Below are 27,829 nucleotides of genomic sequence, written 5' to 3'. Positions count from 1 at the left end.
AAGTGCACAACACCACACTTTGCTAATTTTTGTATTTTTTGTAGAGATGGGGTTTTGCCATGTTGCCCAGGCCGATCTTAAACTCCTGAGCTCAAATGATTCCACCTACCTCTGCCTCCTGAAGTGCTAGGATTACAGGTGTGAGCCACCTCACCCTGGCTTATTTTAACCATTTTTATGTTAACAATTCAGTGACATTAAATGCATTCACCACTATCTCCATAACTGTTACCATCTCAAACAGAAACTCTATACCCATTAAACAATAACTATACATTAACCCCTTTTCCTGGCTTCTGGTAACCTCTATTCTATTTTCTGTTTCTATGAATTTCCTTGTTACAGGTACTCCACATAAGTGGAATCATAATTGTTCTTTTGTGACTGGCTTATTTAACTTTGCCTAATGTTCTCAAGTTTCTTCCATGTTGTATTATTATATGTCAGAATTTCCTTTCTTTTTTTTTCTTTCTTTTTTTTTTTTTTTTTGAGACAGAGTGTTGCTCTTGTTACCCAGGCTGGAGTGCAATGGCACGATCTCGGCTCACCGCAACCTCCGCCTCCTGGGTTCAGGCAATTCTCCTGCCTCAGCCTCCTGAGTAGCTAAGATTACAGGAACGCACCACCATGCCCAGCTGATTTTTGTATTTTTAGTAGGGACGGGGTTTCACCATGTTGACCAGGATGGTCTTGATCTCTTGACCTTGTGATCCACCCGCCTTGGCCTCCCAAAATGCTGGGATTACAGGCGTGAGCCACCGCGCCCGGCCAGAATTTCCTTTCTTTTTAAGGCTGAATAATATTCCATTGCACACATGCACTACATTTTGTTTAATCCATTCATCTATTGATGAACATTTGAGTTGTTTCTGCTTTTGGGGAAATTAGATGACTAATGCTGCTATGAACATGGGTGTACAAATGTCTGCTCAGAAATGAGCTTTTTATGATAGTCTCCTCATCAGTGAACTTTTATCCACAGTAACTTCCCACTAACAAGAACATGTGACTAACTAGAAATACTCCACTTTACCTCCAGGTTTGGCAAGAACATTTTCTGGAATATATGGTAGATGTACAATAGATGGTGATGGAGAATTATGCCTTCATCTCACACATGGACATGGGGCCACAGGCAGGCAGATGACTGGACTACAGTAGCCTAGCGTATTAGTATGGGCAGTCAGATTTGTACTTAGAGATCCCACCCCACCCCCACTCTCACTCTGACCCCCATCACTGTTCTAGCTGTTAGACTGGGCGGCTTTTCCAAAAAGGTATGAGCATGGGGAACATTTGTTCTGAATTAAACTTGGCTGCAGTTAAAGTGTTATCATTTATGTGAAGCTCAGATTACAGAGGCTGCCTTTGGCCAGTGAATGGCACAGCACGGCTGCTCAGAGAGGTGGAAAATTCTGAGGCCCCTCCAGCACTGTTTCAAGAAAAACGCTCTGAGTGGTGTGGAGAGGGGCCAGCTGGTGATGTCAAGAGATTTATAAAAGAGATTATGAGACCTTTTAAGGGAGTGAGGCAGTTGTTAATGATGGAAAACTGCTAAAGCTGGATCTGGATGAGGCCTGAACACTTAATTTGCTGGTTGTCCTGAAATGCCTGTAATTTTTGGGTAACATATTGTGCCATTCCCTTTATGTGGAGTTCAAAAGACAATATCAGAGTATGGTGAGAACCTGTTATGCTAATCAAAGTCTGGGGTAATTGAAACTGAGCTCTCAGAACACATAAAACTCAAAGTGGGAGATCTTGGACCTGGCAGGAAAAATTAAGGTCCAAACACACCTGGTTGCACTGTGCTTCTGTATTTTTCTTTTCTTTTCTTTTTTCTCTTCTTTCTTGCTTTTTAAAAGCACACTAGTGGAGGGTCCAGAGCAAGCATTATTTTTTTAAGCAACCATAAAACTACCTAAAAGTTTTGCACCTCCAAAGAGAGATCTGAAAATAACATTAATTTATATTGCACTTATAAGGTTTTCCATAGCCTTTTTACAACTCTCATGTCATCTCAAGAATGTAGGATTTATAAAGAGGGAGCAAGACCAGTTACAATGACACAGGATAGATTTAGCTGAGCAGACAAGCCCCAACTTTCTAAATGTGACAGCTGGGCTTACTCTGTGTTTTAAATAGATAATTAATGTAAATAATCCTAGATTTAGGAATACAGATATAACTTTGGAAAGGTAAAAGTAAGGGCCTTAAAATCAATTTTTAGTAGTGGAGCTAAATGAAAGAAAATTCTCCATCAAGATCTCTTTGCCATTATGAAGCACTAAAACCAATGAACAAACAAAAAAACCAAACAAAGGACCATATATAAATAATACTAATATTATCACTCAACGAGGAATGGAAGCAAGAATTAAAAAGTTATCTGGAAGTGAGCAATGTGAAGGTACTTTGGGACCCATAATACTGAGGTATAATTGGCAGCTTTGTTTTCAGCATCCTTCATTTGTGGGTACAAGAGACCAGCACGAGGATCATCTGGTCAACTCTCTATATAACCTTATAATATGGAAAATCCAATCATCCCCTTCCGATGTTTCTCAATTTTAGCTTAAATAAAAAATTATTCATTTTTTCGTGGTGGTGGGGAGGTAATCTTTCTGAATTAGCACCCTGGGTCACATCCCAGTTCAAAAATATCCCATGGAGTACAGTCACCTCAGCCAGCTGTTGAAGGCCTCTCTGGCTGTCTCCCGACTCTGTTCCCAGTCTTATCACTAATGGCTCTCCAGTTGGAACTCTCCATCCTGTGAGCTTATCTCCTCACTGTTCCCTGAGGACATTTTGCAGATTAATGTCTCTGTAGACCCTGACTCTATGTCTGCCCTCCTCCTCCTATGTTTCTTAAAATCAAAATCCTTTCCCTTTTTAAAGCCCATGTAAGCCTGACCTTCTTCCCTAGGCCTTTCCTGACCATGCCAGCCCTACCGATTTTTGTCCTTTCCTGCCACGCCAGTTAGAGATGGGTGCCTCATTTCTATGTGTAGATCATGTATTACCTTCTGCACTTAAAAGTGTCCATCTCATGAAGAGTATATACCGCTCTTACATTCCTTGCTACGCCTGGGAAACTATTACAGCAGGAATACTTGTTAAATATGATTTTATTGCCTTTGACCAAAAGGCTTTTTGACCCAGAGTCAACAAATTAATAAGTACTTTTTGCTTGAAATCCTGTGGGACTAAGAAATCCAGCTATTACCTTTAACTTGAAAAAGAATACTGAATTAGAAAAGCAGGAAATGGTTACCCCATCTAGCAGAGATTATTGAACAAATCTACATGAGAAGGGGAACTCAAACCTTGCCAAGAACCTAAACTTCTTTCTTCAACTCAAAATTCTTCAGACCGCCCTCTTTTCCCTAGATCTCCTAATTCCCCACAAGTGTTCCAAGAGAACCTTTGATACTGCTTGCTTCCTGCTGTTCTGCTCCAGGGATGTGAGGAAGTGCTACAGGAGGAAGTAGCTCTGGCCACTGCTTCCCACTCACCTTGCATCTTTCCTCTCATTTTTTCTGCATCTGCTAGCTTTTGAGGAAAGTTTGGAACCCAACGGGCATTCCCATCTGGAAGCTGATTTGAAAGAGTATTCAATTTATAAGAACATAATATGCATTCTTTTGTAGAAAGAGAGATTTACCTTTGAAACAGAATAAATTACTCAAACGGCTTAGCTCTTGGTATGGGGGTGGTAATGGATAGAATCAGCTTCAATGAAGGGAAAAAAATACGTAAACCAGCATCACAATATGCAATACGTGCTATTTTTTTTCCCAAAGATGAATCATTTAATGTCTTTATTGCCACTTTAAAAAAATGAGCTAATGATTTCCAACTCTGTAAGTCTCAGAGAAACACTGTCAGGGAAAGATGGCAAAACATGCCTTTTTTCAGGAGACCGGGAAGATGGAGGACATTCAGACCGAACGTGCCTACCCAAAGCAGCAGACCATCTTTCAAAACAAGAAGAGGGTCCTGCTGAGAGAAACTGGCAAGGAGAAGCTCCCGCGGTACTACAAGAACATCGGTCCGGGCTTCAGGACACCTGAAGAGGCTCTTGAGGGCACCTAAATTGACAAGAAATGCCCCTTCACTGGTGATGTCTCCATTCGAGGGCAGATCCTCTGGCGTGGTGACCAAGATGAAGATGCAGGGGACCACTGTCATCCGCCGACTGCCTCCACTACATCCGCAAGTACAACCGCTTCGAGTGCCACAAGAACATGTCTGTACACCTGTTCCCCTGCTTCACGGACGTCCAGATCGGTGACACTGTCACAGTGGGTGAGTGCAGGCCCCTGAGCAAGACAGCGCGCTTCAACATGTTCAAGGTTACCAAGGCCTCGGGCACCAAGAAACAGTTCTGGAAGTTCTGAGGCTGGACATCTGCCCACCCTACTCACCTGCTCCCCACAATGAAGTAAAGTTATTTTCTCATTCAAAAAAAAAAGTAAAACATGAAACAAAATAATCTGAAATCATTATGTGTTGTTAATGTTTAAGATTTTGTGAGTTCTATCATCTGCATATCTGAGTAGTATTGAGCAAGCTGACATACTCTTAATTGTAGGCTCTACTCATGCAAGGACTCCTACTTATGTTTTACAACCTACACAAATTACTTCCCTCTCTAAGCCTCAGATTCCTCTCCTGTGAAATGTGAATAACCTGTCTCATATGGTTAAGTGAGGCAATGCACATGCAATACTTAGCATGTCGAAGCTGGTACTTACGATCAAAAGCAAATTAAGGCTGTGTGATGGCTCACGCCTGTAATCCCAGCACTTTGGGAGGCCAAGGTGGGTGGATCACCTGAGGTTAGGAGTTCAAGACCAGCTTGACCAACATTGTGAAACCCTGTCTCTACTAAAAATAAAAAAATTAGCTAAGTATGGTGGCAGATGCCTGTAATACCAGCTACTTGGGAGGCTGAGGCCGGAGAATCACTTGAATCCCTTGAATCCCTTGAATCCAGGAGGTGGAGGTTGCAGTGAGCTGAGACTGCGCCATTGCACTCCAGCCTGGCAACAAGAGTGAAACTCTGTCTCAAAAAAAAAAAAAAAAAAAAAAAAGCAAATTAATTTTCTCATTTCCAAGTATGCGCTAAAAGTAAAGTTTGCTCTCAATTCATTTAACCCATTACTGTGTGATAGAAAGATTACTGAGTTAGGAGCTCTAGTTCATAGGAATTTGATAGGCAAATTACTTACTGTCTATGGGCTTCTAGTTCTTTGTCTTTAAAATGAAGGAGCTGGATTAAGTGATCTCTGAAGTAACTTCCAGTTCTAAAGTTCTGTGATGCAGGATTTTTTTACAATTAATTTTTAAACAAAATTAACATAATTATATACATAATTGACAATGTATATTTTAATTAAATATACTTGAGATCAAAGTTTTTAACATGTAATGTTTAAAATACAGAAGGGTATGGAAAGTGATAAAAGTACCTGTCACTTACTATAAGAAATAAAACTTGAGGCCAGTGAGGTAGCTCACGCCTGTAATCCCAGCTCTTTGGGAGGCCAAGGTGGGTGGATCATTTGAGGTCAGGAGTTCAAGACCAGCCTGGCCAACACAGTGAAACCCTGACTCTACTAAAAATCCAAAAAAAGAAAAAAAAAAAAAGAGAGAGAAAAGAAAAGAAAAAAATTAGCTGGGATTGGTGGCCTATACCAGTAATCCCTACTACATGCAGTGCTGAGGCAGGAGAATTGCTTGAACTGGAGAGACTCAGGTTGTAGTCAGTGGAGATCATACCACTGCACTCCAGCCTGGGTAACAGAGTAAGACTCCATCAGGAAAAAAAAAAAAAGAAAGAAAGAAAACTTGATTCCTTTTTAAAAATGGGTTTGGAAATACTGTGGGTGAAATTCCATTACAGTTAAAGGTGTAAAAACAAGATTGAAATCACTGCCTAAAAAAAAAAGGAAATTACTTTGGATGCCCATTGTTTCTGGAAAAAGGGTGTTTTCATGCCTGTGTGGCACTGACATTATATTCGGTGGAGGCCAAAGTAGAGAATGAAACTCTCGTTTTTGGAACATTTCATGTAACTGAAATGGAATGAATATTACCTTAGCAATGATATGTGCCTAAATAAAACATGGGTTCTGAATTTGACATGCATCTCATTTGTGATATGAAGCTTTTCTTATCAATTCGGGCATACCAGAACCACCTCTTGACATAGAATTGACCTGCATTCAAATTCTGGTTCCATTCCTTTCTACATGTGTGACCTTGGGCAAGTTATTTAAACCCCTCTACGCCTCAGTTTCTGTGTAAAACAGGGCTAACTGTAGAGTTGTGTGCATATTAAATAGCACCTGTAAGACTCTTAGAACAAAGCCTGACACATAATGAAAGGGGTTGATCATTATCTATTATTATTGAGTTGCATAAATAATTGACTGTCTACTCCGTAATAGTCTCTGTACTAGACCCTGAAATACCTTTGAGATTTTAGCCTTTTTGTTTGTGTTTTGTCTACAAACAATGTGTTACAGACTTAGATATGAAATTCTGGTAAATTCAGCAGTCCAGTTAGACCCAAATTAATCTAGAAAAAGGCCGTTTGCAGTCAGAGGACATTTTAAATTCAGGAAAGAATATGAGATGTAAATGAAGTAGTTACTTAAGGTCTTGCCTTTAAGTTATTAAGTTACTGAGCCAGGTTTTAGAGAGTACATTTACGATGCATATTAAAACCACTTTGACATTCAAGGAGTCAAACATGCCTGATTAGACTTCCATGTCCTGTATTTATAAAAAGGTTAGTGGTGCCTTTCTTCAGTGCAAATTATTTTTGGTTCTTACTAATATTTATGAATATAATAAAATCTATACAGCATAATGTATGTGATTAATTTGTCCCTATCATCAATTTGCTTTTATTTAAGGAGATATACTGGAAGTTGCTGCATCTTGACCAGTAATTTCAGCAGTTAGGGAATAGGCACTATCTAGTTAAGGACCGTCGTACTTTAGCACTTCGGGACAAAATAAGGAATGCAATCATGGCAATAATGTATCCTCTTGTATAAATCTGTCATGGAAATGATATGGGAAGACATGCCTTTTACAAGCAGTTTCATTGTTATGCTTTATGGTGATTCCAAGACTGACCTATACAACAACCAATCAATAATCAATATGTTTGGTCTTTGAGTTGTCTTGGGTGGATGTCTACACAGGGCACTGAAAGTATGTCTTGTTTTTTTCTTTTTTTTTGAGACAGAGTCTTGCTCTGTCACCCAGGCTGGAGTGCAGTGGTACAATCTCAGCTCACTGCAATCTCTGCCTCCTGGGTTCAAGTGATTCTCCTGCTTCAGTCTCCTGAGTAGCTGGGATTACAGGAGCACCACCATGCCTGGCTAATTGTTATATTTTTAGTAGAGACAGTTTCACCATATTGGTCAGGCTGGTCTCAAACTCCTGATCTCATGATCTGCCCACCTCAACCTCCCAAAGTGCTGGGATTACAGGAGTCAGCCACCGTGCCCAGCTAAAAGTATGTTTAAGGTGATGAATTCAACAGAGATTCTGATCATTTGGTCCAAGGAATCTCAGATTTGACTGGCTTTGGCACTGGCTTGGCTGGTTACTTTTAGAATTAGTCATGTATATTATAGCTATCATGCAACTCCACCTATGGTGTTTTGACAGATACTGAATATCTGGCCATGAACTCCTATAGCTCATTTGCACATCTTGCACTGTTAAGAAACTGAACACATAGGATACAACCCTTTCATTACCCGATATCTGCCAAGAAGGAGATAATTAGGCAATTTTTCTCAAAAACTCTTTATGTGAAGGAGAAAAGTGACTAGGCCCCTTCTTAAAATAGGCAAATTGAACTCCAGCATTTACTAAGATGGGAAACGTAATATACTAGTCGGAAATAATTTGGAAGCTCATTTTGTCCATATCCCGTTGTAGACAGTCCAGAATATAAAATTTTTCTGGATTCTCTTGGCCTTAGTACTCCTTTCAGCCTCCCCCATTTCTACAAGGCCGACGGCTTTTGAATGTTAAAACCCTCCCTAAAAGCACCCCCTAAGCCCTATTACCAAGTCATACAGGAACAAAAAGGGCCTGAGATAGTCCTCCATCTGGGTGCAGTCCTGCCTTCTGAGAAAGGGGACTCTGAGAATTAATGAGGGCCCAGATTTGGGATTTCTGGGACAAGACTTGGGCCTTCCTGGTAAAACACAAGAACAAAACAATAAACACGGCCCCTCCCCCCTCTTGAAAAACAAAAACAAAAACTCCAAGGCCATGCCGCCGCGGCCATCAGTAGCTCCGGCTCCGAGTGTGACCGTTAAAAAGAAGGAAACTCGGCTGAGCTAGGGCACCTCAGATCCCGGCCGTCCGGGGCCAGGGCGAAGTTGCCAGCGCGCGCGGCGAGGGGCGCGGGCAGGGCTGGGTGCGGCGCTCCCGGGGACTTTCACCTGCTCTGCTGGCAGCGCGGGGGCGGACCCGGCGGTGGGCGGGGCCGGACCCGGCGGTGGGCGGGGCCGGACCCGGCGGTGGGCGGGGCCTCCGCGCCTGGCGGGAGGAGCCGGCCCGGGCCCGCCCTCCAGGAGGAGCCGCTCGCTGGCGGCTGATCCAGCGTCTCCGTGACAGGCACCCAGCTCCGCCGCCACCGCCACCGCCACCGCCACAGCCGCCGTCGCCTTTTCTTCCTTGTCCCGGGCCGTCGGTTCCACTGCTCTGGGCCGGCGCCGCGCCCAGTCCCGCTTCGGGCCGCGCGCCCACTGCTCGGTCCCCGGGCTGGGGCGCCGCACCGCCCGCTCCCTCCGCCACCTCCTCCCCCGCCGCCCTCCTCGCCGGCAGGAATTGCGCGACCACAGCGCCGCTCGCGTCGCCCGCATCCGCGCAGCCCGCTGCCGCTCGGCCCTCGGCACCGCTCCGGGTCGGGCCGCCTCGCCGCCGCGCGGCCAGGGCGTCCCCCGCCCCGCGCCCCCAGGCCCCGCCACGCGTCGCCGCGCCCAGCTCCCGTCTCCCCTCCCTGGGGTCTCGTCAGCCCCTTCCTGCAGCCGCCGCCGCCTCGGGAGGAGCGGGTCCGCCGCGGGTCACCATGCCCAGCAAAACCAAGTACAACCTTGTGGACGATGGGCACGACCTGCGGATCCCTTTGCACAACGAGGACGCCTTCCAGCACGGCATCTGCTTTGAGGCCAAGGTGAGGGGGCCTCGGGGAGGGTGTTACCGGGGAGGGGGGCACGTCTGAGTGGATGGGATGCACAGCCGTCCCGGACCCGTAGCTGGTGGGCTAGGCCGATTCGGGGGCCTTTTTCTTAGGGAGGGTGACTCTCCCTTCTGAGTCTGTAATTCCGCGGGCTCCTGCCCAGAACTGCTCAAGAGCAACTGCAAAGTTTGAGCGGTATTGCCTCACCTCCCCGCTCCCACCTGCAGACTCCCCCATCCTTACCCGCCTAGGACTGGATTGAGTTACTTCCCGGATCCCTCCTCCAGCGGAGGAGAAGCCGGCGAGTGAGCGTAGCCTGGGCACCGGGTCCTTTAGAATCGGTTTAAGGAAGCTGTAGTGTTATTTACCTGCTGGGCTCCCATGGGAGAGGTGCTTTCAGGAAGGTCTTTTAAAAGAGGAATGCCTGCTTCTTAATTGAAGACAAGAATACAGATTTTTAAAAATATATATACTCCAGGTAACCGGGTCTAGATGTCAGAGTCACTTCCTAAATGCCTAATTTGCCAGACTCCTCTGCATGTGCCAGTCGCTGAAGGCAGTGGTGAAAGCTATCCTGTTTGCTAGGTTTGTGGCTTAATGTTAAGTTTCAGCATCTAGTAGGGGACTGTTGCTGAATAATTCAGCAGGGATGACTGGAATTTTCAGCTGAGGTCGGAGCCTCGGGTCCACCGTTGGGGGAGGGGTGGAGCAGAAGCCTCCGTCCTGGTCCATCAGGTGTGAGGAAGGCTGACCCCTCTGCGATACACTTCCCTGAGTGGGGGGTTCTGGCCTCTGAAATTGCAGTGGCGGTTCCCACTGCCCATCACCAAGAAAGAGTGCTTTTTCTGTGGGAAAGTGCTTCTGCTCTTCCTTCAAGACACTTGATCTCTTCTGTGATGTAAAGACCCAGGGACATTCGGCACCTACAGTGTGCCTGTCGAAGTATTGCCCCTCTAAGTAGGCCGGGTCTTGCTGGTTTTGAAAACATTGTACTTTGGATGTGGCGACAATTTGACTCTTTGTTCCCTTTTTCTCTTCCATGATGGTGTACGTGCAGGCTGTTAGCATCTCAAGAAAGGATTATTCCATCAGGTGTCTCCTTCTTTCAATTCACACATTTTTTTTGAGTGTCTGACATGTGCCCAGTGTGGTCAGTTTATTTAGATTTTTTTTTCTCATGTAGATGGGTGAGTTGGTGATGCTCACCTTTTTCTTTTCCCCATAAATAACCTTATCCCAGCCATATTTGCTAGAGCTGGAACTGCCCGCGTCCCCCCCCCCCCTCCCCCGCCCCCAACCTCCGAAACATGAAACCCTGCGGTGGAATGCAGAGCTGAATTGCTGGATGTTGCTGGGACAGAGTGGGGCTGCAGCCAAGATCTTATCTCACTTTTCTCATCTCTCAGAATAGATCTGTTCGGTGGGTCTAAGAAGGGATGCTTGGGTTAATTTTTGTCCAGGCCTGCTGATTTGGTGAGCCGGAGTTTTTATTTTAAAGTATGAGTTTTCATCAGGGTTATGATTTAATTTTCCTGGACATACATAAACTTGGAAATTGGCTTGTGTTTTGTTTGGCTCAATGGTACCCTGTTTTACAAGTATGAGTGTAAGAAGGGAGATCAGATTTAAAGTGTTTTTAAGGCCGAGCATGGTGGCTCCTGCCTGTAATTCGAGCACTTTGGGAGGTCAAGGTGGGAGGATCGCCTGAGCCCAGGTGTTAGAGGCTGCAGTAAGCTATGATTGCACCACTGCACTCCAGCATGGGTGAGAGAGTCCCTGTCTCAGAAAAATAAATAAATAAACAAATAAATAAATAAATGCATTTTAAGCCTTTTTATTTTCTCACAGTTCAGTCCTCTGTGTTTGGTCTCAAAAACCTAGTGTGCATGAGGTGAGGGGGTTAACAAGTTTGAGTCTTGCCACACTCCAATTCTAACTTGACAAATCTTGGGGGACCCCGGTACTCTGTACCTTTAATGAGCATTCCAGGTGATTTGATGCAGGTGATTGTGGCCACACTTTGAGAAATACTGGGTTTGAGGGTTGCCTTCAACTTGCTGGATCTTACTCTCCCTTTCCCAAATGTGCAGTTGATTTTCTCAGAAAATGTCTGGGGGCTGTGTGATGTAGTTCCTATAGCAACTTCCCCGCATTCACAGGCAGTGGTGGTCAGTGAGAGGAGGGGGAGCTGCAGTTGGTCCAAGCTGTTTTCCCAATGCAAATCAGATATAGGGGACCAAGGATCCTGCTTTGAGAGTGATGAGGCAGAGAAGAAAGGACAAGAGCATACACTAAGGTAAGGGGCGTGGTGGAGCTTCTCTTTGGGCAAAGGCTGACTTTGAGAACTAGGTCCTAACTCCCAGCTCTTTGTAATTGATGCTGCACACTGGCACATTCAAACACCATGTTTGTCAAGACCTGAGCAGAGGTGGAAGCACAAGCTTCTCTGTCCCACATGTACCTGGTAGGAGCCTTCTCTGGCTGTTTTCCACATCCCTGCAGAACAGTGTCTGTGCAACTGCACAATCACTGGGATTTCAGGGTTAAATCCATATCACAGTCTTCCCTTGTTTTAGAAAAGTGCGGGCTGGGAAATGCAAATGTATTATTGTTGCCTTGTCAGGTACCCTTGGAAAATGAGTGCAGGTCTTTCTCTCCCAAGGGCTGGCAGTTTTTCAGAATCAACATTGGATTGAGTGTTCCTTTGGATGTGTGCCACTCATTTTCAGGGTTCTGCAGAGATTGAAAGGTATTGGGTTAGGATTGAAGGGCATCTGGGTGGCAGAGGTTCTGTGTACTTTTTTTTTTTTTTTTTTTTTTCTTTGAGACGGAGTTTCGCTCTTGTTACCCAGGCTGGAGTGCAATGGCGCGATCTCGGCTCACCGCAACCTCCGCCTCCTGGGTTCAGGCAATTCTCCTGCCTCAGCTTCCTGAGTAGCTGGGATTATAGGCACGCGCCACCATGCCCAGCTAATTTTTTGTATTTTTCGTAGAGACGGGGTTTCACCATGTTGACCAGGATGGTCTCGATCTCTCGACCTCGTGATCCACCCGCCTCGGCCTCCCAAAGTGCTGGGATTACAGGCTTGAGCCACCGCGCCCGGCGGTTCTGTGTACTTAAAAAACCATGCCTTTAGTTATCAAGTGGAATCTTAGATTTTTTCACCTGCAAGACCTCATTTAATTCTCACTACTTGCCTAGGAGATGGGTCTCCTTATGCCTATTTTATAAGTGAGGATTTAGGCTCAGGGAGGTTGTTGCCTTAGTGTTCACATCTTTGACAAAGCCAAGATTTAAGCTTGGGGTTTTGACTTCAGACTCCCAAATCCAGTGCCTTTTCATTCAATAATTTTGATGGAATATTCACTCTATGTTGGCCACTAATTTGATTCATAACTCTCTAGTGGAGTGTTCTCGGATTGCTGGCCTTTAGGACTTCGGTATAGGAAATTACTCAAACATTTATTTATTTATTTATTTATTTATTTATTTATTTTGAGACGGAGTTTCGCTCTTGTTACCCAGGCTGGAGTGCAATGGCGCGATCTCGGCTCACCGCAACCTCCGCCTCCTGGGCTCAGGCAATTCTCCTGTCTCAGCCTCCTAAGTCGCTGGGATTACAGGCACGCGCCACCACGCCCAGCTAGTTTTTTGTATTTTTAGTGGAGATGGGGTTTCACCATGTTGACCAGGATGGTCTCGATCTCTCGACCTCGTGATCCACCCGCCTCGGCCTCCCAAAGTGCTGGGATTACAGGCTTGAGCCACCGCGCCCGGCTTTATTTATTTATTTTTGAGAAGGAGTTTTGCTCTTGTTGTCCAGGCTGGAGTACAATGGCATGATCTTGGCTCACTGCAACCTCTGCCTCCTGGGTTCAAGCTATTCTCTTGCCTTGGTCTCCCAAGTAGCTGGGATAATAGGCATGTACCACCACACCCAGCTAATTTTGTGTTTTTAGTAGAGATGGGGTTTCTCTGTGTTGGTAAGGCTGGTCTTGAACTTTTGACCTCAGGTGATCCACCTGCCTTGGCCTCCCAAAGTGCTGGGATTATAGGAGTGAGCCACTGTGCCTGGCTCAAACTTTTAGTGCTTGGCCATTTCCAGATTTTCCTTTGGGCTGAGAGCTGCTTGCCAGGGAAACCTACTGTCCATGTTCAGAGTGGGCACCTAGCTCACTGACTGGTGCTGGTGGGTGGGTAAATCTCACATGCCCTGAGAGCCTCTGGCTCCTTAGAACTTGCCTCCTGATCTTCCAGTATGCCTTCCTGGTGGCCAGTGCCATCAACTGTCTATTCTCTCTTGGTGAGAAAGAGACTTTTAATGCTTACGGTACAAAGGATAATAAGAGTATTCATAATAGCTATGTCTTATATCTGTAGGTGATTTTTGATTCACATGGGACTTTTACGTACAAAGACGTTTCCTCTTATAGAAACAGTACATCAGTGTTACCTTGATTTTTCAGACTAAAAAATGGGGATCAGAGAGATTAATTTGTCCAGAGTTACAAATTGATGTGTCAGCTAATGATACTTATTGAGCACTTATGTGCCATGCATTGTTTTAGCCACTGCCACATTTAATCCTCACACTCCAGGGCCTTTGACTCCAGGTCCATGGTTCTTTCACCTCCTCCAAGGCTCACGAATCCTGAAGAATTAATAGTCACTCTTTTTGTAGTCCTAACACTTGTCGCCTAGATTGTTCCCTGATACCTGCATGTATGATACAGACAGTCAGAACTGGAAAGCACCATGGCTCATTTAGTATACCGCCCCCACCCTCCCCCCCACCCCATTGCACAGATGAGGAAATTGAAATTCAGAGGGGAAGTCATTGACCCAAGGTCGCATAGTCAGATAATAACAGAAACAGGACTTATCCCTGGTTCCCTGGCTTCAAACTGGTTTCAGTTATCCATCACTTCAAAATAAACTACTTCAAGACTCAGTAGCTTGAAACAACAACTGTTTAATTTGTTTATGAATTATGGCTCAGGAATTCAGGCTAGGCCTGGCTGGGCTGTTCTTCCATTGCATATGATGTTGACTTGATCATTTACTTTGCTACATTCATCTACAGCTGGGCTGAAAGGTGCAAGAAGGCTTCACTCATATGGCTGTGCCTTGGTGGACCTCCACATGACTATTTTCTCTACTGGCTGGCTGGGATTTCTTCACAGCATGGTGGCCCTTTTGTTTGGCAGCTTGCTTTCAGTAGGGGGTGTTCCAAGCAGGAAAGCAGAAGCTCTTAAGGTTGGGTCTTTCTGAGTTACATAGGGCCACTTCTGTCACATCCTGTTAGTCAAATCAGGCTACTGGGAAAGAGAAATAAACCCCACTTCTTGATGGGAGAATGTCACATTCACATTGCAAGATTGCATGTGGGATGAGAGAGATTGCTGAATCTGTTCACCACACAAAATTCTGTTTTTTCCTCTGCATATATCTTTTCTGGTAATATGGAATGTTCTTTGAGGACCTTGTCTCATGCTTCTGTTTATCTTCCCCTTCCCAAGCCTCAACAAAAGGTACACACATAGTTGAAATGAAAAATTGTCAAGTGGAAGAAATGGCCAATTGTGGAAAGTCTGAAAGCAGTAAATATCATTGCTGAGTGATTTTGTGGTTTGGGAGCATTTGGTCAGATTGAAGCTGGATTCTCTAGCTATATTTCCTTCCTTGCTACCTGGCTTCATTGGTTGATGATTCCCCTGATATAGATTTTAGAGATTCCAGTAATCTCAGCCGGTTGTCTGTTGCACATATTGTCATGAGGGCTTCCAGATGAATGACATTTGCTTACCATAAATAGGGTATCCCTGACTCATCTGAGCCTGCCTGGCATGGTATTATACGCTGGTATTATACCATTATACCATTCCATGATACGCTGAGTGTTTATGTCCCCTTTCTCCCTTCTCTCCACCTAGAGTAAGGGTCCTGTCTTCTAGGGTTCTGGAACAGTAGAAATTTGGGTAAAGGGACTGATGTATTTTCTGATGTCATCATTAAGGAGGAGATGTATTTCACTTTCTTAGGCTTTTTCAGACGCTTTAAAAAACACTGTTATTCTCTGCCCAGACCCCCTTTTTTCTGGTGTGTGTGTGGAGCAGTGAGTTCCAAAGATACAATACCGCTCTGAAATAACACCTGTTTTATTTGTCTTTACATTGCTCTCAGGTGTCCCAGGGTGTTCCTCCCCACCTGGTATCTTGGGATTTGATGGACAAATCGATTTCCGCTTTAGCCATATATTTCACGATTTTATGGCTTTCAGTTGTAGCTCCTTTGCCCACAATGTCCCAGTCCTTTTTAGTGGCCAAAATCATGCAGCCACATTTACTGATGACCTTTGCCAGTTATCTGTAGCCAGGACCCTAATCAGATTTCACTCACTGTTACTATTGCTTACTCATAATGCTGCTACTCCCAAGACTCAAACTTTCAGAATACTTTCATTGGCTATAATCACCTGCCTTCACCTTATACCTTTGCTGCCTTGAGGATGCTCTTAGCTCCCCGGTGACCTTTTTGCTGCCATTGTCCTGCTGTCTACCCTCCCCAGCAGCTTGGGGACCATGGCCATGATCCTTTACTTCCTTCTTGCCTTTCTGCCCTACCCTGCAAACTTGATCTTTGCTACTTTCCTTCTTCCTTTCTGTTTTTGGAAAATGAACTTTTATCTTCCCTCCTTTCTTAATAGCTTTATTGAGATGTAGTTCACATACCATATAATTCACTAATTTAAAATGTACAATATAGTGATTTTTAAGATGTCACAGATCTGTACTACCAGCACTACAGTCACTTTTAGAACATTTTCATCACTTTAAAAAGAAACACTAGGCTTCAGTGGCTCACGCCTATAATCCCAACACATTGGGAGGCCAAGGTGGGTGGATCACTTGAGGTCAGGAGTTCAAAACTAGCATGGCTATCATGGTGAAACCCTGTCTCTATGAAAAATGTGAAATTAGCTGGGCATGGTGGCACACACCTGTAATCCCTACCCCCTGCATCTGCCCAGCCCTGAGCAGCCACTAATCTACTTGCTGTCTCTAGATTTGCCTATTCTGGACATTTCATACTAATGGAATTGTATAGTATGTGGTCTTTTGTGCCTGACTTCTTTCCCTCAGAATCATGTTTCAAGGTTCATCTATAATTTATCAGTACTTAATTCCTTTTTATGGCTTAATAATGTATCATTGTATGGATATACCACATTTGGTTTATTCATTTATCATTTGGGTTACATTTAGGTTGTTTCCAGTTTTTTGCCTTTAAAAAAATGCTATAAACCTTAATATACAAGCTTTTTTGCAGGCATGTTTTTATTTATTTATTTTTTAAAATTTATCTTGGGCAAGAGAAGTAAAATTAAAATTGGGTCCCATGGTAACCATGTTTAACCATTTGTGCGACTTCCAATGTGGCTGCATCGTTTAACCTTTCCACCAGCAGTGTGTTCATATCCTCACCAATCCTTGTTGTCTGACTTTTTGATTCTAGCCATCTCCTGGGTGTGAAGTGATATTTCATCATGGTTTTGATTTGCATTTCCCTTTTGAATAACATAGAATATCTCCTCCTTCCCTAGCAAGCAGACTCAGAGAAAAAAAAAAAAAGAACATCTTTTTATGTGATTTTTTTTGGCCATTTATATATTTGCTTTGGAGATACGTCTATTCTGATCCTTTGCCCATTTAAAACTTGGATAGGCTTTTTACTATTGAGTTGTAAGAGTTCTTTATATATTCTGGATTCAAATCCCTTGTATAGACTTGAAATATTTTTACCCATTCTGTGGGTGGTCTTTTCACTTTCTTGGTATTGTCCTTTGAAACACAAAGTTTTAAATGTTGATGAAGTTCACTTTTTTTCTTTTTCCTTCATTTTAAGGTTGATCTGCCCTCCATGTCCTGTTAGTTCCCCCTTGTCCTCTTAATTATGCCCTTCACTCCCCACCCCCACCCTGGCACGGTTACATCTCCCGGGCACTGGATTACTTCTCCCTGCCTAAGAATATGCCATGGCCTTCCCTGTATGAAATGTCTCTTCCCTCCACATCTTTCTTTAATTAACATGTTGTCTTTTTCTTCACAGCTAAGCCTTGTGAGGGAGTACTCTACCCTCTGCAGTTTCTCAGCCTTCATTCAGTCCCTGGCCACCTCCTTCCGACTTCTGTCCTGGCTGCCATACAGAAATTGCTCTACTGCCCTGCTTCTCTGTCCTCATCCTTTTTGACTTTCCTTCCTGAGCAGCCTGTCCTAGTCCTCTGTGGAATGCCTCACTGGGCTCTCTGTGCCTGCTTGCAGGCAACCAGCCCCTTGCCCCTGCCCCTGATTCTTATGTGGTTGTTCTACCTCCTTTCTTTGCCCTCTCCCCTGAGTGCTCCATTCCCTCTCCTTTGAATTCTGTCTACTCCTGTTCTGTTAGGCAGGCTGCTGGCTCTCTACTCCAGTCCAGACTCCACATCTTTATTCGCAGCTTCCTGCTGGCCATCTGTACCTGAATGTGTTGCTGTCCCCATCACTTAACAAGCTGGAAATCAAATTTCTCTTCTGACTTCATTGTCTTTTAATGACCCTACCATCCTCTTGGGCACATGGGCATGACACTTTGAAGCACTCCCTCTGTTCTTTGATTTAACAGCCAACTCAAATTTACTGTTTACTGGGTACCTATGGTGTCCAGGCTCTTCTTTCTTGTACCCCACATTAAGTCAGGTGCTAAATACTCTTGAATGTTTCCAGTGACATCCATCCATGCGCCCTGGCTGGTCCATCACTGCTTCAGATGCTCTACCCCGTCCCCTGTTATCAGGGCCATCAATAACCTCTGAAGGCCTCCAGTGCCCTCCTTGTTCTCTGATCCCCCTCATCCCATAAACTTTTGCCCCGTGGTTATCCTCCCACTCAAAAAACATGAAAAGTTTCTGTGCCTACCATAATAGAACTAAAATTATTAGTATGATGTTCAAGGCTTTCTGTTTTTGAACAATTCCCTTTAATCACCCTGGGCGTCAACCCAACTGCAGTACCCAGCATTCCCTTAACCCTCACTGTAGTTTCCCACCCAGTTCACAAGTCACTCCATGAAGTGGATGTTACCAGTCCCACCTGCTTTGTATTTGCTTGCCCCTGTCCGATTTTCATCTCTACATTGTCATTGTCAGGGTCTATGTCACTCTGCCTTCATGTCTTCCACAGGACTGAGTACAGTGCCTTGCATATAGAAAATGTATTTTACATGAATGAGATGTTCCCTATGAGATGGCCAGGGTCCTCCTGGATCAATGGTCCTCCACAGACTCAATGGTGAAAAGTGGCTTAATTGACTCCATACTCCTCCCAACCATTTCTCTTGCTTTATTCCAGCAACTTCTGGTTCCCAGTGGCTTGAGGGACTCCCCTGGTGTGGCCTCTTTCTGATAACCCCAATCTCACACAGTGCTAATTCTTTCCAATGAAAATGCCAAGTAAGCATTTTTTCCCCCTGAATTAAATAAAATTCCAGTGATGGATGTACAATGGAATTAGAATCTGAATATAGAACATATGGCCAATTTCAGGAGTAGGTAATTGTCATTTATCAGTTGTCATTTATGTAAGAAACATTTTCAATTTGTTTTTTCATTAATGAATTGATGTCTTTTTTTCTAATTAATGGTTTATTTTCTTTAATTTGCTACTTGGCAATTTTTATGACATGAATTTGGTCGGTAGCATAGCATGGCATGGATTCAGGAGGCAAACTATTTGGGTTCAAATCCTGACTCTATCTCTCACTTGCTACATGACCTTGTATGAGTTATGGAACATCTTTCCTTTGGCATTCTCATTTGTAAAAAGAGGATACAGATATTTCCTACTTCATAGGGTTAATGGGAGGATTGAGTGAGTAGTACCCATAAATGGCCTAGCACTGTGAGTGGCACAGAGTTGGCTGCTGTTTTTATTATTATTAAGTCCTACAGATTGCAATTTAAGTTTCATCTGTGCATGGTTTTAATCTGTAGAATATTCAGACACTGTTCTTTTGTAAGTCAGAGGTCTAGTTGTGTATTATCTTCATTATACATGCCAGCTTAAAAAATCTAGCTGCAGCTACTCTGATTCCTAAAGTTGCAAATCAGACAGTATGACTACTTTGTGTGCTTAAAATAGCTGTCAGCCTCCTTGGGAAGGAATAAAAAGGGGTTAGCTAGGTTCTGGTGCATGCCACCATCACATTTGTTCCAGCCCTTTAATCCTTGTCAGGATTAAAAATCACAGAATCTCAAGTATGGTGTTGTCTGTCTTCACTTGTCTTTCTCTGAATTTCTTGGATAAATATTTCTTTAAGCAGAGGTAATCTAAGCAGAAAGAATCTTGCATCATGGGATTAATTAATACCTTGTGATGCTTACATTTCCCTTTACAATTTTTATATTCAGCATCACGTTTCCTTTTAAGCACTGGAGCAGCTGGCTTTAAAAGTTATTTAAAATGGCACTTTCAGCAAGTTCAGTGCCCATAGGGTGCCAGAACACTTTAGAATTCCTACCGTGCCACCTGCTGTGTATAACCCTGTTGGTTTTCTCTAGTGAGACGCGTCTTACTCCTTTATGGTCCATCCATGAAAACTGAGGACAGTGGTTACCCCCATTTATTCTTGAAGCTAAGTGCTTTCCAGGGGGAAACTTGTTTAAATGAGCAGCATTGAGTGTTGAATGAGACCTGGGAATCTCTATCCAGGGGCCCGCCCTTGGGAGTAAGGGGGTGACCAAGAAGGGAGCACTCCTCCAACCCCATAGCACCCACCCTGTATTCAGAACATTCTGAATTCCCTCAGCATGTGAGTGTGTTGGGGAGAGAGAGAAAAGAGACAGGGAGGAGAACATGGGAAGTACCGTTTGCATGCTTGTAGAATTATCATGCATCCCATGTTCTGTGCTGCTGTCCCCTGCTAGTTCTGTGTGTGCATTTCTTGTCTCCTTAATTAGGCTACAAGCTCCTCAAAGGTCAAGGGGACTCCCTACTTACTTGCCTCATGCTAGCCATATCATAGAAAGATAACATAATTACTGTCATTTAGAAAGCACTTACTGTGTTCCAGGCACTGTGCCAAGCTCTTTCTATGACACAATTAATTTAATTCTCCCAACAACCATTCGAGTTAAGGTATTATCATTATTTGTATCTTCTAGATGGAGAAGCCAAGGCACAGAGAGGCAGAGTAACTTGCTCATGGTCCACATTTAGTAGTAGATAGATCCTGGAGTCAAACCCAGGTTGCGTAGCTCAGGGTGTCTCCACTATTAACTCTTGTGTTGTATGTCTTTCAAAATACTAAGAGCTAATGTTTATCAAGTGCTCACTGTGTTCTGTGCATTGTTTTAAGCATTTTAACTATGTTAACTAATTTAAGTGGCCCCATGAGGATAGGTGTTACTGTTTCAGTTTTGCAGAGGAGGATTTTTTAGATTGGATTGAATAGGCAAATGGTCTGCTAAAGGTGATCTTAGTCTTTCCCATTTATATGTCTGGGACCCAGGTTTGCTGTTCTGTGCCAGTAGGCAATGGGTCACCTATAAAGACTTTTCTGGACCATGTTGATGTTGTCCACATACAGAGATGAGGCATCAGTGAGTAGGTGGAAATGCTGGAGAATGGGAAGGAGAGGAGCTCTGGAAGCTCCTTCCTTCCTGGAGGGTGTTATTCTTGGCTGGGCTCTTGCCTGTGCATTTCCTGTCCAGTGTGGCGTTTCACTCCTCTCAATGTCCACACCCTTTTCCTTGCCTTTCCCAGCTCTTTTTTTTTTTTTTGAGATGGGATTTTACTCTGTTGCCCAGGCTGGTATGCAGTGGTATAATCATGACTCACTGCAGTCTTCACCTCCTGGGGCTTAGGTGATCCTCCCAGCTCAGCCTCCCAAGCAAGTAGCTGGGACCACAGGCTCATGCCACCATGCCTGGCTAATTTTCATATATATATATGTATATACATATGTATATACATATATATATTTTAGAGATGGGTTTTTGCCATGTTGCACAGAGTCTGGAACTCCTGGGCTCAAGTGATTTGCCTGCCTCAGTCTCCCAAAATGCTGGGATTACAGGTGTGAGCCACTGTGCCCAGCCCCAGTTCTATTGTTTTCCTTTATTCCATTTTTTTTTTTTTTTTTTTTTTTTTCTTTTTTTTTTTTTCTGAGACGGAGTTTCACTCTTGTTACCCAGGCTGGAGTGCAATGGCGCGATCTCGGCTCACTGCAACCTCCGCCTCCTGGGTTCAGGCAATTCTCCTGCCTCAGCCTCCTGAGTAGCTCGGATTACAGGCATGTGCCACCATGCCCAGCTAATTTTTTGTATTTTTAGTAGAGACGGGGTTTCACCATATTGACCAGGATGGTCTCGATCTCTTGACCTCGTGATCCACCCGCCTCGGCCTCCCAAAGTGCTGGGATTACAGGCTTGAGCCACCGCGCCCGGCCCCTTTATTCCATTTTTTAAAAAACATTTTACGCTCAGGGGCACATGTGCAGGTTTGTTACATAGGTAAACTTGCATCACGGGGGTTTGTTTTACAGATTATTTCATCACTCAGGTATTAAACCTAGGACTCATTCGTTCTTTTTCCTGATCACCTCCTCCCTCCTCCCAATCTCCACCCTCTGAAAGACCCTGGTGTATGCTGTTCCCTCTATGTGTCCATGTGTTCTCATTACCTAGCTCCCACTTATAAGTGAGAACGTGCAGTATTTGGGTTTTTGTTTCTGCATTAGTTTGCTAAGGATAATGGCTTCCAGCTCCATCTATGTCCCTGTAAAGGACATGATCTCATTCTTTTTTATGGCTGCCCAGTATTCCATGATGCATATGTATCGCATTTTCTTTAGTCTATCATTGACAGGCACATAGGAGATTCCGTGTCTTTGCTGCAGTAAACTTATGCATACATGTGCCTTTATAATAGAATGATTTACATTTCTTTGGGTATATACCCAGTAATGGGATTGCTGGGTCAAATGGTATTTCCATCTTTAGGTCTTTGAGGAATCGCCACACTGTTTTCCACAATGGCTAAACTAATTTACACACCCACAGTAGTCTATAAGTGTTCTTTTTCTTCACAACCTTGCCAACATTAGTTTTTGACTTTTTAATAATAACCATTTTGATGGGTGTTAGATGGTATCTCATTGTGGTTTTGATTCGCATTTCTCTAATGATCACTGATGTTGAGCTTTTTTTTTCGTATGGTTATTGGCCTACCTCTATTTTTGAGGACAAGTTCTCTCTGCTTACAGGCCCCAGGGTGCCTCTGGTGGAGTATAAAACGCCGAAAAGCTCGTTCTCAGAGATGTTCCCTGTTGGATTGGAAATCTCAGCCCACCATGCACAATGGAAAGCTCCTTGGTTGTGTCCTTTTTTTCTATCTTGACTATAAACTCTTCACTTTATCTTTTGGTTTCTTTGGGTGGGGGGAAGCACTCATGTGGAAGCATTTTATTGTTCTGCGGAGAGAAAGATTAATGTTTCCTGTGGCCAAGTGACAGGTAACATATTATCTGGCTCCCATGCTATTTTCTGTAAACACACATAGCCTCCACTGTAACTACATTTTCAAATTGGCTTTCTTGTTTTTTGAGACAGGGTCTCACTATATTGCCCAGTTGATCTCCAACTCCTGGGCTCAAGCAATCCTGTTCTGGCCTCCCAAAGTGCTAGGTATGAGCCACTGTGCTGACCTCAAATTGGCTCTTTAACGTGGGTAGATTTCTTAAATTTGGCAGCCCAGGTTAAACAGATTATATACTGGGCACCTATATCCAAAGAATATTTGAAATTTTACCTTTCTTTAAAGTTACTTAAATACAGTTTTTTCCTTCTTCAGATCAAGGATTTTGCAGCTTCCACAGATGAAGGAAATCACCTGCAAATTCCTTTGATTAATTAGAGCGGGTGTTTTCAGTCTTTGGTGTAATCAGAATCACCTGAAAACTAATGAAAATACAGCGGCCCAGGCTTGTTGAAGTAGTATAAGGCGTGTCTTTACCAACTTTTCCACCATGTGATTCTGATGGATAACCGAGACCCATAGCATTAGAGCACTAGTTCTTAAACTCGGCTGCTCATTGAAATCTCTGTGGAGTTATAAAAACAAAATGATGGCTGAGTACTCCTAGTGATTTTGATTTGGTTAATATGGAGTACTACCTGGGCATTGTGATTTTTCTATCTTCTGTTTCTGTGCTGAGACGTTTGACTTTTTAATTGGTTTCAAGCATATTCATAATTGCCTGTTGAAGCATTCTTATGAGGACTGCTTTAAGACCCCTGTCAGGTAATTTTAATATTATCTGTCATCTTGGCATTGGCTTCTGTTGATTGTCTTTTCTCATTCACGTTGAGGTTTTCCTTGTTCTTGGAGTGACGAATGAGTTTTTATTGAAGCCTGGAGATTTTGGAATAAGGTTATGAGGCTCTGGATCTTATTTAGATCTTCTCTTCTAGCAGAGAGCCTCACTACTCTCAGGTGGGAGTAGAAGTTTAGGTTATCCAGTAGACCTCAGCTGATACCACCCTGGTTGGAAGGGGGCGGGGCACCTCATTACTGCTTTCACATGACCACTACTAATGCTGGCCTTACTACCACTGCATGGTGGCAAAAGTTCAGCGTCTCTACTTGGTCTCCTCTGACACCCAAGCAAGGAAGTGGAGGGGTCTTTGTGTTGCCAGGTGAGGTGGATATTCCAGCTTCCCATTTGGTGTTGTTGCTATTGGGAGGGAAGTGAGGTTGGAACATCTTATTATAGCCTGGTGAGGCAGAAGTCTAGTTTCTCCACTCAGCTGGTGAGGTTGGGCCACAGTTTTCTTTCTCTTCTCTTCTTTTTTGAGACAGGGTCTCACTCTGTCACCCAGGCTGGAGCGCAGTGGCACAATCACGGCTCACTGAAGCCTCAACCTCCCAGGCTCAGGTGATCCTCCCACCTCAGCCTCCCTAGTAGCTGGGACTATAGGTGGATGTCTCCATGCCTGGATAATTTTTTATAGACACAGGGTTTTGCCCTGTTGCCCAGGCTTGTCTGGAACTCCTGGGCTCAAGTGATCCAACTGCCTTGGCCTCCTGAAATGCTGGATTATAGATGTGAGCCACTATGCCCAGTCCACAGTGTTTTCTATGGTATTTTTCTGGAGGGGAGCTGTTGCTGTTGAAAAGTTTTTTTGTCATACTGTTTTGTTCCTTTCCTGGTCCTTTGGCTAGAGAGAACAGGCTTTCTTGGGACCTTTTTTGTTTCGTCTGTGTCTATTGGTGTTTCCAGCTTCTCCAGTAACCGGTCTGGGAGATGCGAGGCAAAAAAACGCAGGGAACTTGTTGCTCTGCCATCTTTTGGGTGCTGAGGTCCCTAGCTTGTCTGCCTTCTCTCCATCTTTCAGATTGTTCCCCTGCTTACTTTATATATAATGTCTGGAGTTTTTAGTTCTATTTCAGAGGAATAGGGAAAGGCATATCTAGTTCATTTTTGTGGAAGCGGGAATTCCCCATATTGGGAGGCTCCCCAGATGATTCAAATCAAATTAAGCAGGAAAATTTGAGAATCACAGGATGAAAACATTGGAGCTGGCAAAGGAAGTTTCAGTGGGAAGAACAAGAAGAGCTGGGGTCCTCCCCAAGTGGTGGTCTTTATAAATCACTGTGTACTCCCTCATAAATTCTTTTTTTTTTTTTTTTTTTTTTTTTTGAGACATGAGTTTCGCTCTTGTTACCCAGGCTGGAGTGCAATGGCGCGATCTTGGCTCACCGCAACCTCCGCCTCCTGGGTTCAAGCAATTCTCCTGCCTCCGCCTCCCTGGTAGCTAGGACTACAGGTGTGCGCCACCATGCCCAGCTAATTTTTGTATTTTTAGTAGAGACGGGGTTTCACCATGTTGACCAGGATGGTCTCGATCTCTTGACTTTGTGATCCACCCGCCTCGGCCTCCCAGAGTGCTGGGATTACAGGCGTGAGCCACCGCGCCCGGCCCTCATAAATTCTTATTTCACTAATATCCACTTTCCTCCCATAGATTTCTTGCGTTCTCTTTAGATTTCTTTCTTCATACAGCCCTTTCCGAGTCTGACTTCTATTCCCCGAATTTGCATTCCTAAATGCAGACATAGAAATGGATCCAGTCTATAGGAAGTATTTATCGTGCATCTACCATGTTTGGGGCACAGAGCTTGGTGTTAAAGGCAAGGGAGAGATGAGACGAGATGGTGACTTGAAGGTTGTCAGCCTTGCTGGGAAGATAACTGACACGTGGAAAGATAGGCACATTATATTATTAGGTGCTGACCACATACTATGTGCTGGGCATTCTGCTAGGTGTTTTATAAACTTTCTCATTTAATTCCTCCAACTATGCTGCCAGATAGATGTTTTTACTCTTTTATGGTTGCTGCTTCTGAGACTTTGTCAAATCAAGGGACTTGTCCAAGTTCACTTAATATCCAATTCTCGGACAAAAATGAGATCAAGGCTTTGGTGCTGAAACGAGGCCTTGCTTTTCACACACAACCATGTTCCACTGAGCTTTCTGTGGAGCATATTCATGGGTGCTGCTGCAAAGCAGCAGAGCTCATCCAGTTCTCTGAACCCAGAACAACTTTTGAAGGCAGCTGTTAGTGGTCTAGTCTGTGGCTTTGGAAGGGGTATTTCAGGGGTTTTATGAAATATGATGATTATTGACATTTGAAAACATCATTAGTAGCTCTGCAGAGAGCAGTGGAGGGGGCAATAATAAGCCTGGAGAGACCGTCTTGGGAGCTCATCCTGTATTGCAGGTACTGGATAGTAGTGGCTGGAGCTAGGGTTCTGTGCTGCTCTGGAGTTGCCATGGGGTATAGGAATGCTCTTTAGCCCTTTAGCTAAGTCAAGGGAGGGGTAAGGTAGTCCTGTGGTATGAATGAGGGGAAGAAAGAGGAGGGTTATATACAGTATAGGGTTTTATTTTATTTTATTTTTAAGGGAGAATGAGATAAGAAAATCTGAGATAAAGGAGAAATAATGAAGAGGCAGGAAGAACCAGGAGGCTTTAAATACCAGACTTGAAAGACATGACTTAATCTTTTCAATGGCAGGGAACAAAAATGTATGTTTATAGGGAATGATATGTTTCCACAGTCATGCATTAGGAAGAGAAAATGGATAAGGGCTGTTGTAGAATTAGAAGAGAGCACTGAGGACTAAGTGCTGACGTCCAGGTGCGAGGACCTGAACTAGGATGCTGATGGTGGGGATGGATGAGAGAGAAATGATGAAGCCCTGATGCAGCAGTGTGTATTATGGTCATAGGGCCAGCCTGTATTTGGGAAAGAGTAAAGAAACAGACTTACATAGACTTTACTTTGAAGGAGTATTACTTATGTAGAGAAGGAACCCTCATATAAGTGAGTTGTTACAACTCACATGGCAAACGTTTAAGTATCATTCATTTGGAAGACACTAAAATTTGTACTGTGTGAGCATGAAAAGTGCTTTAGCTTGTCTCATTTCTGTCTCATCCTAAGCTGGTCATTAAGGGTCAGGCCCTCGGCTACACTAATGTCTTAATGTCCTGTATTGAGTTCTCTATCTTTTTAGAGCAATCCTGATATCTTTTACTGTCTCATAGTTCAACGAACAATTATTTGGTGGTCGAGATTTAGCAATTTAAGTTCTATTTAGCTAAAATGATGAGAATAAAACTATGTTTACATAAGCCCTTTTGTGAAAAGAAAGAAGGGCTGAGTGGGATGCTAGGAAGGCTGTAAAAGAATGGGCAGTAGACAGTTCACGAGCTCAGAAAGCTGGGATTAGGAACTCCCTTCCTCCCTTTTGGTGTCTTCATGGAAGTGGAAGTTGCTGAAGTGGCAGGGGTTCTGTATGCCACTGGTGACAAATCCATAATGGATTTGTGAGACTCTAGATTGTTTGGGATATCAGACAACAACTTCCTTTGTGTTCCCAGGCTTTTGTTAGTATTTACCTGCAATGTAGCAGTTATTTCTGTCTTTTATACCTGCCCTTCCCACGCTAAGTAGCTTTTCCTGGCTGGAGAGGTCCTTAAAGAAGCACTGTATCTGACTTGCTTTTGAATTTCCGGAGCTTAGCACAGTGCTTGACACCTTACAGGTGTGCCATTGGTCTTGAATACATGAATCAATGCATGAAGTTGATGTCAGTGCGGGTGTACTGCTTCACTCTTCACCACATTTGCCAGGGTGCGTTGGCCAGGAGTGGGACCCCCAACATGACTCTTACCCACTGTAGTGATTTCGCTTCCCCAGCACCAACTGTTACCTGAGTCATGGTGGTTGTATTTCACAAAGCAGTCTTATGTAGAGAATCTGGTGTTTAATGACTTTCCCCTCCCAGCCATTCCTTTGATAGGATGGCAAAGATGTTTATGATGTGGGTCTCACTTTTCTTTGACTAAAGTTCAACTAGCTTGTGGCCTGAAGCTGGCTTTGTAGTTGTAGGTGTAGGATGCATATACCAACTCCACATTCATCTTGTGAGGGTTAGCTTAGCAAATACTAGTTTCTCCCCCTCATCCAACTGTATGTGTGGGCTTCCTTGAACTGTCATAGCACTAT

The 27,829-nt window shown here is 43.9% G+C and overlaps 1 protein-coding gene and 1 pseudogene across 3 annotated transcripts in view; both read left to right on the top strand.

The window, feature by feature from the left end:
- The first annotated feature begins 3,877 nt into the window (after nt 1-3,877).
- LOC101044050 (small ribosomal subunit protein uS17-like) lies at nt 3,878-4,400 on the top strand (annotated as a pseudogene).
- Nucleotides 4,401-8,613: 4,213 nt separating this feature from the next.
- The window catches only part of LOC101044371 (uncharacterized protein C1orf226), a 317,762-nt gene continuing 298,546 nt past the window's right edge, over nt 8,614-27,829 (top strand). For 2 of the 3 annotated variants that reach the window (XM_003943383.4, XM_010331245.3), the window contains exon 1: nt 8,615-9,214. In XM_003943383.4, the coding sequence (XP_003943432.2) occupies nt 9,110-9,214 (105 nt within the window). In that variant the 5' untranslated portion in view covers nt 8,615-9,109. Of the gene's footprint in view, nt 9,215-27,829 lie in introns of all 3 variants that reach the window. The other variant, XM_074390240.1, reaches the window with a different exon arrangement.

This window comes from Saimiri boliviensis, chromosome 19 (genome assembly GCF_048565385.1).
Source record: "Saimiri boliviensis isolate mSaiBol1 chromosome 19, mSaiBol1.pri, whole genome shotgun sequence".
Taxonomy (NCBI): domain Eukaryota; kingdom Metazoa; phylum Chordata; class Mammalia; order Primates; family Cebidae; genus Saimiri; species Saimiri boliviensis.
The sequence above is the reverse complement of the archived record's forward strand: the minus strand, read 5'-3'. Positions and strand labels throughout refer to the sequence as shown.